This window comes from Electrona antarctica (genome assembly GCF_951216825.1).
Source record: "Electrona antarctica genome assembly, chromosome: 10".
Taxonomy (NCBI): Eukaryota; Metazoa; Chordata; class Actinopteri; order Myctophiformes; family Myctophidae; genus Electrona; species Electrona antarctica.
Window position 1 is genome coordinate 39505462 of NC_136791.1, and position 12957 is coordinate 39518418.

At 44.7% G+C, this 12957-nt stretch overlaps 1 protein-coding gene across 1 annotated transcript in view; it reads left to right on the forward strand.

The window, feature by feature from the left end:
• The window catches only part of kcnq5a (potassium voltage-gated channel, KQT-like subfamily, member 5a), a gene marked incomplete at its 5' end in the record, with an annotated part of 137855 nt that overhangs the window by 121600 nt on the left and 3298 nt on the right, over positions 1–12957 (forward strand). The window contains 6 exons of the mRNA XM_079513297.1: positions 826–1088; positions 1846–1954; positions 4499–4630; positions 5593–5709; positions 7460–7579; positions 10366–10492. Of these exons, the coding sequence (XP_079369423.1) occupies positions 826–1088; positions 1846–1954; positions 4499–4630; positions 5593–5709; positions 7460–7579; positions 10366–10492 (868 nt within the window). The remainder of the gene's footprint in view (positions 1–825; positions 1089–1845; positions 1955–4498; positions 4631–5592; positions 5710–7459; positions 7580–10365; positions 10493–12957) is intronic.

Below are 12957 nucleotides of genomic sequence, written 5' to 3' on the forward strand. Positions count from 1 at the left end.
AACCCATTTTCTCTCACAGAAGTTACCTTACGTTACCTCTACCTCTAGTTTAACCAGCATGCAGTGTTGGCCTTTCCAGTCTTAAGCCTAATTCATGCTTCGGTGAAAAACTGTCACAACAAAAACAATGTATTATCTTTTTTATGTATTAACTTTGTTTTCTTTTCATTGTGTGACATTTTTGCGCCATAGCATACAGTAAATAAGGCTCTAAGCGGTGTTTGCGTGGTGGCTGGCGTTACAGTAATTGGTTGGAATAGAAGAGTGAAGTGCTGCTGGGTCATGGGCCGTCTGCCTGTGTTATTTGGGTTTTGGAGCATGACAGATGGATGGATGATGTTTGGGTTGAAGGAAATAAGGCAAAGAGTTGTGTCTGTGCACTGAACTCTTCACACTCTCTGAGGGGAAATAGGTGTTGACAACCTCTCTTTCTTCCTCTTTCTTTGTTTTGTCTCTATCAACCCCATTCTAACCCCCTGTCTCTTTCAACCGCTTCCTGCTCTGTTTGTTTCTCTCTCTCTCTCTCTCTCTCTCTCTCTCTCTCTCTCTCTCTCTCTCTCTCTCTCTCTGTCTGTCGTTCTCTCCTATACACTCCCTACCTTGTTTTGCTCTCTTTGCATCACAATTCCTCTATTCTCTCTATTTTGTCCTGCACTCTCTCCTCTTGTGTCTCCCATTCTTTCTCACCCACCCTCCCTATCCCGGTCTCTCTTCCTCTCTCACCTCTCTTGCTCCTCAATCTGTCCTTGCTTCCACTCTGTCGATCCTCTCTGTCGGGGTCCCCTTCTCCCCGCACTGGCTCTCTGTCTGTCTCTCTCCATCCAGTCAGAAGCTCAGCTTTAAGGAGCGTGTGCGCATGGCAAGCCCGCGCGGTCAGAGCATGAAGAGTCGCCAGACCTCCGTCAACGACCGCCAGCCACGCTGTTCTCCTGGCAACGAAACCGGCGGCGGCATGGGGTCAAGTGGGGGTGGGGCCGAGGTGACTACAGGTGGGCCCGCCAAGGTGCAGAAGAGCTGGAGCTTCAATGACCGCACACGCTTCAGGCCCTCGCTGCGTCTGAAGGGCCAAACCCGCCCTGCCCCTGACGGTGAGCTGCAGTGTTGTGCGTGCGTGCGTGTGTGCGTGCATGCGTTTGTAAGTTTGTGTGTGCGTGCGGCTGCGTGCGCACGTGTGTGTACCTGCTGCTGTTATTGTCCATGTCAGTTTTCATGTCATGTTCTCCCGATACATGAGAAGTGGATCAGACCACGACATGAACAATGCTCCCCTCTCTAACTCTCTCTCTCCCCTTGTCTCCGTCACTTTAGCTCTGTCGCTCTTTCAATCATAATGATCTCTGTTTCTGTCTGTCTGTCATAATTAATTTCATACAGTGTCTCTCTCTCTCTCTCTCTCTCTCTCTCTCTAATTGAGAGCTGTACTGGGGATGTACATGCTGTACAGATCGGTGATTTTTACTAGTTTAAAATGTTCTTCAAAATGATAAAAAATGCCAAATAAGATTAGTCATAAGGCATAAGTTTATGTGCAAAACAGGGCCCAGACTAGTGTTCATTAAACTCTTAAACGAATGGGGCCAATGCTCCAGATTTCACTGTGTGAGCTGGCCTGGCAGAACATTACCCATTCCTCAAGACAACCGTCCAAAGCTGTCCAAAGCGGCACATAAATTCTCACACCTTAAAAGCCAAAAATGTATCACATTTAAAACATTCTCAGGGATCCCTGCCGAGAAATGGCTACACACTGCACCCAAAATGTGTTTTATGTCTTTGGAGACTGCAAGTGATTTTCTGCGGCGGGGCACATTAGTTGACGCGTCACCTGCCCTGTCTGTCTCCCAGTGGACGGAGCCATGACCACGGAGGATTCCTTTGATGAGAGGGGTTGCCATTGTGATGTCACCGTGGAGGACCTTTCAAATTCACTCAAGGGGGTCATCAGAGCTGTCAGGTGAGTGTGACGTTTGAGACATTTTTCTTGGAGAGTTTCTTGTCCTTTAGGGGAACTGCCACAGCATCATAGGCACCGGAGGGGGGTCAGAAGGGTCTGAATGTCCCCACACTATTGGGGGACACTATTACGATCGACTGGTCTATTTATTTAGGTATTTATTTATGTTTTACGACCGGTGCTGGCCTAGCGCAAATTGCGCAATCGTTTTTGTGCTGCATCGGTACATGCTTGCCCCTTCGCCATAATGACCGTTCTGTTACTGGCTACGTGCAGTTGCTCTCTCAGTCTCAACTGGATCAACTACAGTAGGTGCCAGACAAGGCAAGCTAATTCACAACAAATAGTTGGTCTTTGTATGATGGCTGTGGGTGTGAAAGAAGCAGATGCCTGCAAGAATCAAGTGCTGCTATGACTGACTGACCACTAGGGCCACTATAGGGCCATTTTGCCATTCGGCTAAATGGCCGAAGGACACCTTTTTCCAGTCAATAGAATGTGCAGACAGAGTTCTACATAGTCCACCCCATGCACATGTACACCCTTTAAGCTGGCGTAATGCCTGACTTATACGATCATAACACGTCACATTACGATGCTATTTCCGGCGAGTATAAATTAAACATAAGGCCTGGCTCGAGACACTCCATAAAACACCAGGCTCTGTGTCTTTTCATTCATCTGCTGTACATTCTGCTATTCCTAACAGCCTAGACACTCTCTCTCTCTCTCTCTCCCCACGCACGCACGCACGCACGCACGCACGCACGCACGCACGCACACACGCACGCACGCACGCACGCACGCACGCACGCACGCACACAGAATGGAGAATGGCTTTAAAGCCCATGGGGAAATGGTAGAACATGTCAGTGTCATACCGGGGATATTGTAAACATATGGCAGCAAGCCTTCTGCTTATGTATTTGATGCACGTATCCATCACATATGTTGTACTCCAGGAATGTACAGTATTCTCTAATGCATTCAAGTACATTCTTTACCTGTTTGTAGACCCAGAGTAAGACGGTGGTTTTGAGACACTTAAACCCCAGCATCCGTTTTTACAGAAAATAGTTTATGCGAAAATAATTAATGCACAGCGAAAATAGAAAGTTCACTAGCATAGAGCCCAACAACATATGCGGTTAAAATGATCCTCCCCTCCGGCTGGCAGAAATACCATATGATGTTAAAGAGTCAATATCAGATCAGATCCCCCACTGTGATGGACATGGATTTAGTTTGAAAAATACATGAAGAAGAAACACTGAAAAGGAATCAGTGGGACTCGCACACACGCACGCACACACACACACGCACGCACGCACGCACGCACGCACGCACGCACGCACGCACGCACGCACGCACACACACAGACCAGACCCCTTGCTGAAAACACCTAAGGCATGACTCTGAGCCCTCACAGCGGTGGAGCATAGAAATAAGGAAAGAAAGATGAACACCCGTCCCGCACACACACCATGGGAACCATGCATGTTACACATGATATGTGTGTTTGTGCGTGCGTGCAGGGTTAGTTTTGTATCACTGTCTTTTCAACGGGTTATTATGTCAGCTTAATGCAATCATGTGAGAACCAAACCATCTTGGTTTTCCTGACCCCCTCAAATCAAATCAAATCAAACTAGAACACTAAAACGCTAAAAACCACTTGCCAAATAATCATTATTTGAACCCTGGAAATATATTTTTACAAGCCTATTTTAACATGTTTTGGTCACAAAAACCTCCCTTAAGCTTAAATGTTTTATTTTTATTTATTTTTTACCACATGTCAATGTCTTTCTGTATGGTACGCAACAATAATAATCTCTCGCTGACCTCAGCCCTGCCTATTTAACCCCTAAGGCCACTTGACCCATTCCTTACGGCTGTTGCTTCCTCTCTCCTCCCCAGTAAGCCTATAGCTAGTGTGCCCACCCAGCAGGCCTCCTCCCTGGGCAGCAGGAGTCCCCAGGTGCCCATGCCTTTCCCAGGGTGTCGGGTTAGATTCCCCGGCCGGGACTGTTATTACATCGGCTCGTCTTTCGCTGTTGTTTCTACGTAGACAGTGAGGAAATCAGGCAACTGGAGCAGGGCGGGAGCCATTAGGGAGCCAGAGTGAGCCTAACTGGGTTGATCCTCTTACCAGTATCAATATTATTCACCCAGCGGTGGTTGTGTTTGTGCAGTACAGAGCCGGAGGGGTTCCAGGTGGTTGTGTTTGTGCAGTACGGAGCCAGAGGGGTTCCAGGTGTAGTTGCTAAATAATGGGTGTAAAGTTTGTAATTGTTTGGGCAAGAAGACTTTGTTCTCCCATAACATACCCCTTGAAGATGGTTGAATAATGATTGCTTTGAGTTTGATCTAAAAACAAACGGGCATAATTGATGCGTGTGTGGTCAACTCCCTCTAGTGGTTGTTTCTAGTAACCACACATTCTGGCAAAAATTGTAGTTTCAACAAGAGATTACTGTCTTCCTCTCTCTCTCTCTCTCTCTCTCTCTCTCTCTCTCTCTCTCTCTCTCTCTCTCTCTCTAGGATCATGAAGTTTCACGTTGCTAAGAAGAAGTTTAAAGAGACGTTGCGTCCGTACGATGTGAAGGACGTCATAGAGCAGTACTCTGCTGGACACCTGGACATGCTCTGTCGCATCAAGAGTCTTCAGACAAGGTACACGCACGCACGCACGCACGCACGCACGCACGCACGCATGCACGCACACACACACACACACACACACACACACACGCCTTCACACACACTATATCCACCATCTACCTTGTCCTCAGAAGTGGCCAGCATATAAAGTCACTTTTTTGTGCATTTTTGGTCACTATTACTGGGCCTTTGCTATATCCCCAAGGGGAAGTGCTATTATTATTATTATTATTATTATTATTATTATTATTATTATATAAACACAATATAGAATATCGGGAACAGTTTGGCAAACAAACTCCAACATGGTTTGTATATAACAGTATAGGGCAGGCCCTATACAGTAGGAGTAGGTCATTGCTAGTAATGTCTCCTTATGTTAAGTCCTCAAGTTTTTCAGCTACTGGAATTAATTAATTTGTTCATTATTGTTGAATTTCTTTTTTATAGTAACCTAAAACTGACCGTACTCTTGTGGGATTGTAATTTGAGAAGTACTGATAATGTTTGTTGTGTATTACCATAATTAATGTTTAGATTCTATTTTGTATTGTTGTTGAGGTATGTCTGCACGATATACACTGTTGTGTATTGTAACGTGATTGTATTTACTACTGCAAAAAAGCTACGCTGCCTGATGAAGGTCTGAGTAGCCAAAACGTGTCTGTTTGTCATTGACTGCTGCTGCGGTAAATACACAAATCAAAGAAAAGATACCTTGTGAGTGTGGACTGTTTCTATAGACTTTTTGTTGAGAGTCTGCACCCGTCTGTCTTAACTGCACTTGTTGCTTAATTGACAGTAGAGCACGCTCACACTCAGCTCGGGACTTCTGTCCCGTAGTATTTGGATCATTAATAGCCACAAGAATGTAGTTACATTCATACACTTTCAGACAAAAAATTACACGGAGGATTTCACTGTGTACGTGTCTCTCTCTCTCACTCCGTTTATGTGTGTCCTCTCTCTCTCAGACTGGACTCCATTGTGGGTCCTGCCCAGCGGCCCCTGAGCAGCCGAGCCAAGACCTTTTCCTCCCCTTCCCTGCATTTATATTACAGCCAGGCCCGAAGGAAGCACTCCACAGCGGGGTTAGACCCAACCCCGTCCTGCTCCCCCCCCCCCCCACCCCCAACTAACATAACCAAATGCACCTTGATAATGTAGCCTGACCTGGGTCAAAGAGTATTATTTGTGAAGGTGAATGTTGGTTTCATGTAGCAGTAGCACCGATACAATTCCTCTGCATTATGTTAGTTACCGCTGTGACTTGCTTCAAATGTTAACAGCCAACACCTATCTGGTAGCCTACCCCCAGAAGGTTAAAACAGCTAAACGCCAAAAATAAAAGCAAAATACAGTTTGATCCAGGTTTGGCTGTAGCTAATGTCAAGCCTCAATGCTAATTTAAAGGTCTAAAGGTCATTAAGGAGTTCAAAGCTGTTTTGATTCATGGTTGTGAAAATGAAGGACGGTTCAGATCAAACATTGCTTTAATGTTTGCAATCACGTCTTTTGATTATTTCGCAAAGGATTCGGCGGTTCCATCGCATCTCATCACAGTATTTGGACTGGACTTTGATGTGTCTCTGTTATGTGTAGTGCTAGCTGGATTTTTAGTATGTGTTAGAAAATTGGTATTATACCCTTTTATAACACAAACATATTCTTAGTTTGCAAAAAAAATACAAACGTCTCTCTTCACAAAACCACACTCGGCTTCAAATCCTGTTCTGACCATGCTGTTGTGCAAGGTTGGAAGTTTAAACTTCAAATCTGACAAATGCAAGAGCTTATAGTATAACAAAGGTTATGTTTTTCATACGGGAAACTATATGATTGATGCACAAATGAGCTCCTTAATGACCTCATTTACTGTAGTTGGAATATAGTCTGTTAACAAATTATATAGTATTAATTTCTTACTAGTGGCTTTCATTGTAGGTTACAGTGAAGTAGACTAAAGCCTAATTTATATGTCATAATAGTTCGGCGCTTGCCGAAAAGTACAGAATTTTAGGTTAGCTTGAAAATCAGTAGCAATGTGTCTCGCTGTTAACTTGAAAACCTGTTATTTTTGGCAAGGTACACCGTTGTACTTTTTACATTTGTATAAAATGCTTGCACTCTTGTGTCAGTTGAACTGATTATCAAACAGGCCTGGGAGCCTATAGGTGTCAGAGGGCCCAGGATTTCTAGCCACGACGACCCTGATTGTAATTTTCTAATCAGCGACTAACATAGACCTGGGACACCAAATGAATGCAACTAACCAAGTAGCAATCTGTGTTCCCAGGAATTATGTGTGATGGGCTAGAGATGGTGTATTGAATATACTGTAAGCTATTAGTCAGCAATCATAGTCATTTTGGTCTCCTTCGAAGTTGTACTTGCAGCTGTCGGGAAGCTGTCATGAGTGATGCTAGCGTTGTGGATGCTGTGTTTGTAGTGCTGCTTGCGAATGAGCAGCGTGGAATAGGTTTAGTGTTTAAGTGTAATATGGGAGAGAGTGCATATGTGTTCATTAAGGCCATGTGTTACGGTAAGCTGCTACAGTGCTTAGTGTCATGCATGTAGAACTTCAGGCTGCCTTTGCGAAATTGCGTGGTGTGGCACATGCATAGACACCTACATTGAACGTTTCTGCGCGGTGCATTTGTATGGCAGTAGTGTGTGTGTGTGTGTGTGTGTGTGTGTGTGTGTGTGTGTGTGTGTGTGTGTGTGTGTGTGTGTGTGTGTGTGTGTGTGTGTGTGTGTGTGTGTGTGTGTGTGTGTGTGTGTGTGTGTGTGTGTGTGTGTGTGTGTGTGTTAAACCTGACGCAGTGTCTCTCCTATACACAGAGTGGCCAGTGGAGCGGGCCCAGGGCCCAGCATGAACGGCAGATCCAGGAACGTGTCTTCTCCTGCTCTGCAGTATTATTACAAGCACAACACCAGGAGGAAGCCCTCTTGCACTGCAGGGTCATTTGGATTCCTTTCATTTAGACCAGTGATTCTCAACCTGTGCGCCGTGGCCCACTAGTGGGCCGTGAGGATACTGCAAGTGGGCCTCCAAATTAATTAATTGGCAAAATCATTGAGATTGTAATGATAATATAAATAAAATATAATATTTTAAAATGGCATGTGGGAAAAAACAATGTCATGGTGGCTGGGAAAATGATATTTAATTATTGTTCCATTAAACAGGAACTTTTATGGTACATGTACTGTATTGTACACAGTATGGTGGTATCATTCATCCAAGCCAGAACACAGAATTAAAATAAGCTGTGCTCTGAAAATGCACACGGGCCACCCATCAGCCAAAGGCTGCAGTGTTAAGTGGTCAGATGGGTGGGCCACGGACACTTTCAAGATTTTCAGAAAAGGTTGAGAACCTCTGATTAAGACCCCAAAGACACCCCCCCCCCCCCCCCAAACACACAGACAGACAGTTGTAATAATAAGTGTTATTTAGAGGGCCTTGGCTTGCTCTCAGCAGAACGTTTGGTTACTTTGTAACCTTTGTTCTCTGAGTGAAAAGACTATCTCTCCACCTAACATATTTCATATTTATGGGGAAATGACCCCATACATATGAAATATGTTGGGTGGAGAGATAGTCTCGATACGATAGAGAACGTTTTGTTACTTTGTAACCTTTGTTCTCTGAGTGAAGAGACTATCTCTCCACCTCGATGTCGCTCAGAAGCGGTGTCGATCAAGTAAACCAGTGTAATCACGCACACCTGGGCCTTATATACCCGTGCGTGCCAGTACAACTGGTGTGTCTTAAAGAGATATCCACGTCACAAGTGAGGTGGGGTCATTTCCCCATACATGAAATATGTTGGGTGGAGAGATAGTCTCAATACGATAGAGAACTAACTGGTGTGCAGTAGTGGAGTTGCTGTGTGTGAAATGCAAATGTTAGAAATGTTTCCCAAAACCCTGGGAACATTTATGTACTGTATCTCTGTGGTGGAAGGACTCTGCTAAATAGTGAGCCTTTCTTGGAGATCGTTGCATGTTGGAGGTGGCATATTGGCCTCATATTGTACCATAACACAGGCGGCTAAATCTAACAAGGCCAAAGCGGAGGCTGACAATGGTATGCATGTCGATCCAATATGTGACTGATGTGGTGTGTGTGTGTGTGTGTGTGTGTGTGTGTGTGTGTGTGTGTGTGTGTGTGTGTGTGTGTGTGTGTGTGTGTGTGTGTGTGTGTGTGTGTGTGTGTGTGTGTGTGTGCGTGCGTGTGTGTGAGATTCATTTGATATGCTAACAACATGCCATAGCTTTGGGTTAACGTAGTAGTTAATTTTGTCAGTACTTTTACATCACTGCTGTTTTAAACGGAACCTTGTAACTCCAGTATTGGTGTTTTGAGTTTTCTTGCATGGTTGAGGGTGGTTTCATGAACCACGAATGTAGAAAGTGAAAGTCAACAGCAGGTAATGTGGGACAGTTGTACGTCAGATATAATCTCATATAATATATGAGATTATATCTGACGTACAACTCTAATATCATTAGAGTTAGAAAAGCATAATTTAAATTCAAAAGTTGTCCCAGATGACCAGATGTATCCAAATAATATTTCTAAAATGCATCACCTCGAAATCAAGGATATAGATGTAGACTTTTTGGAGTTCCAAGGTTTCAACAGCAGTTGTATTGTGTTCTGTCTCACTAACCCTAACAGTAACATTGTTTATCTAGCCTTAGGTCTGTTGTTACTTGGTTTGGAATACCCTCAAACCAACCTGGGGTTTCTGGACACAGTGTTTTAACAATTGTCTAATAATAATTAGACAATGACAGTGTGTGTGTGTGTGTGTGTGTGTGTGTGTGTGTGTGTGTGTGTGTGTGTGTGTGTGTGTGTGTGTGTGTGTGTGTGTGTGTGTGTGTGTGTGTGTGTGTGTGTGTGTGTGTGTGTGTGTGTGTGTGGGTGCGTGCGTGCGTGCGTGCGTGCGTGCGTGCGTGCGTGCGTGCGTGCGTGCGTGCGTGCGTGCGTGCGTGCGTGCGTGCGTGCGTGCGTGCGTGCGTGTGCGTGAGATTCATTTGATATGCTATCAACATGCCATAGCTTTGGGTTAACGTAGTAGTTAATTTTGTTAGTACTTTTACATCACTGCTGTTTTAAACGGAACCTTGTAACTCCAGTATTGGTGTTTTGAGTTTTCTTGCATGGTTGAGGGTGGTTTCATGAACTCTTGGCCCAAGAACCCACTCAAACAATTGCGTATTTTTGTATACATATAATATGTAGAAAGTGAAAGTCAACAGCAGGTAATGTGGGACAGTTGTACGTCAGATATAATCTCATATATTAGAGTTAGAAAAGCATAATTTAAATTCAAAAGTTGTCCCAGATGACCAGATGTATACAAATAATATTTCTTAATGCATCACCTCGAAATCAAGGATATAGATGTAGACATTTTGGAGTTCCAAGGTTTCAACAGCAGTGGTATTGTGTTCTGTCTCACTAACCCTAACAGTAACATTGTTTATCTAGCCTTAGGTCTGTTGTTACATGGTTTGGAATACCCTCAAACCAACCTGGGGTTTCTGGACACAGTGTTTTAACAATTGTCTAATAATAATTAGACAATGACAGTGTGTGTGTGTGTGTGTGTGTGTGTGTGTGTGTGTGTGTGTGTGTGTGTGTGTGTGTGTGTGTGTGTGTGTGTGTGTGTGTGTGCGTGTGTGCGTGCGTGCGTGCGTGCGTGCGTGCGTGCGTGCGTGCGTGCTATACTCAGGGTGGACCAGATCCTTGGTAAAGGACAGATTCCCACTGATAAGAAAATGAGGGACAAGCTCCAGTCTGACGGAGACGCAATGGAAGACATGAGCATGCTGGGACGAGTGTGTAAGGTAGAGAGACAGGTACGTGGTATACTATAAATGCGCCAAATCTTTGCATACTTACATACATATGTGCATACAGTACGTGTGTGTCACCAGCGTATCTCGAGAACAACACGACCGGTCAACCGTGCGTATCGTCGAGGACCAGCGGGAGTGATGCACTGAGTTCGAAGTCGTGGCACCCCTAACAGAATATCCATGTCATGGCAAGACCGACCATGACCAATTTTGTGTGTACCTCCATGCTGTTATAGGCATTCTGGCAGTGTCTGAAATTCTAGGTCATGTTCATGCCATGTGGCTGGTGCTACAATGATTGTGCGAACGGAAATAAAAGCCTGGGTACCGAGGCTACAATGATTGTTTTTGAATGAAACCATTACATAACAGCTACCTACCAACAGCTCAGACTTCTTCTTCTTATCGTGTCCACAATACAGTCAGTTACAACACTTGGCTAGATGTGGTTCAGCCACAGCTGAACACATTGCTGTCCTTTTCTCTTGGGTGTTCTGTAGCTTTGTGGCTTGTAGCCTGCAGCTTTTGGCGTAGCTTGTGGCTGTTGTGGCTGTTGTGGCTTGTAATTGTTGCTTTTAGTGGTGAAAGGATTAGCAGTATCTTGTCGATCTAGTCGATCTTGTTGATCTTGTCGATCTCGTCAATACTCCCAGGGCCGCGGCGTGGACGCTCCTTTCATGGCCCTCTCAGCTCAGACTGAAGGCTCTCCTTCAGTCTCTTGAGCAGGCCTCCAACTGTGTTGGTCTTTATCTGTCTTAACAAGACGAAAACTAGTGAATACGTAAATATATGCAAATCCAACAATAACCACATTATAAAAACACTTAACAACTCTGAAACAGGTTGATGACTACAAGTATTTGGGTTCATATACTGTATATCTTCTTCCCAAAAGGAATTTCAAACTAGGAAGGGTATGGCCTGGTCAGCCTGCAATGACATGCATAAGATCTGGTCATCCCAGCTTAGTAAGATGTTCAAAGTACAAATATTTTGGACGACCGTTGAGCCGACCGATTCTACTCTATGGCTCCGCGACATGGACAATTTCAAAGAAATTAGAGAAACGGTTGGATGGCACTTACACCCGCCTTCTAATGAGAGTGCAAAATCTCTCTTGGAAGAGACACCCATTGACTAATCTAATATATGGCAACCTTCCTTTCCAGGCGAAGGAGCAGCGGCTCTACTCCGAGTCTCTCCCGCATGACTGAACTTCCCACCCTATCTCTAAGGGAGATGCCAGCCACCCGTCAGAGAAAATGCTTGTATTCGCAACCTTATTCTTTCGGTCATGACCCACACTTCATGTAGCCTGGCTAATAAGCCAGAACGAATCAGCCGTTGGGCAAAAAAATAATTGCCTGCCGGCAGATTACGGTCTGGAGAGGCTCAATTGTACACCATTTCCTACACCAGAGAACTGGTGTGGCCAATCGGGACACGGTATGCAATATGGGCGGGCTTTGGTACAGTGACGTTCAATGCTTGAGACCTTTGACTGACAGCAGCTCTGACCAATTGCGTCAAAGAGAAAATGTTTGAACCCGCCCCCCGGGAAACAAGATCCATACACAGCATCTCCAGACTCAAATACCACATGATGTGATTTGAGTCTGGCTTATTAGCCAGGCTACACTTCATGACCATAGGTGAGAGTAGGAACCAAGATTGCTCGGTAGACAGAGAGCTTTGCCTTCTGGCTCAACTCTCTTTTCGTCACAACAGTGCGGTACAGCGACTGCAATACCGCCCCTGCCGTTTCGATTCTCCGGCTGATCGCCTTCTCCGTCCTCCCCTCACTCGTTAACAAGACCCCGAGATACTTAAACTCCTTCACCTGGGATAATGCCTCATAACCTACTTGGACTGCAAAATCCACCGGTTTCCTGCTGAGAACCATGGACTCAGATTTTGGAGACGCTGTGAAATCCATGATCTCGACCACGGTCGAAAAATGATGATGACCAACAGCTACCTACCAACACATAAATATACAGTAAATGGAAGTTTCTGTGATTTCTGGAAATTACAGAAACTGACACCTTTACTGGGAACATTACTGTTGCAATTTTACAAAGTTTGAGTGTTAAATCACTGGGAATGAACCACTATACTGTGCGCATAGAGTTTCCTGATCTGGAGATCTAACCATCTCCACCTGGAGAATTGCCAACCCATGTTGCCAATTCAATACTGGGTCTAAATCTTCCTCCTTTTTGGTTGTTTACTTGAGGAAAAACATTGCCTGGCATACCTGCCTGGCTTAATTATAGTTACTTAATACTTAATTCAACCCATAATGTCTGACAATTAAAGCACATAAAAAACACAGACGCATAAGATGGCCAAAGCCATACAGTCCACTCTGAAACCACCTTAAGATAGTCCTGTAATATAATAGCAGTAATTTTCCGTCTCTACTTGCACATTCTTGTTGACCCCCCTCTCCACCCCCTTCTCTC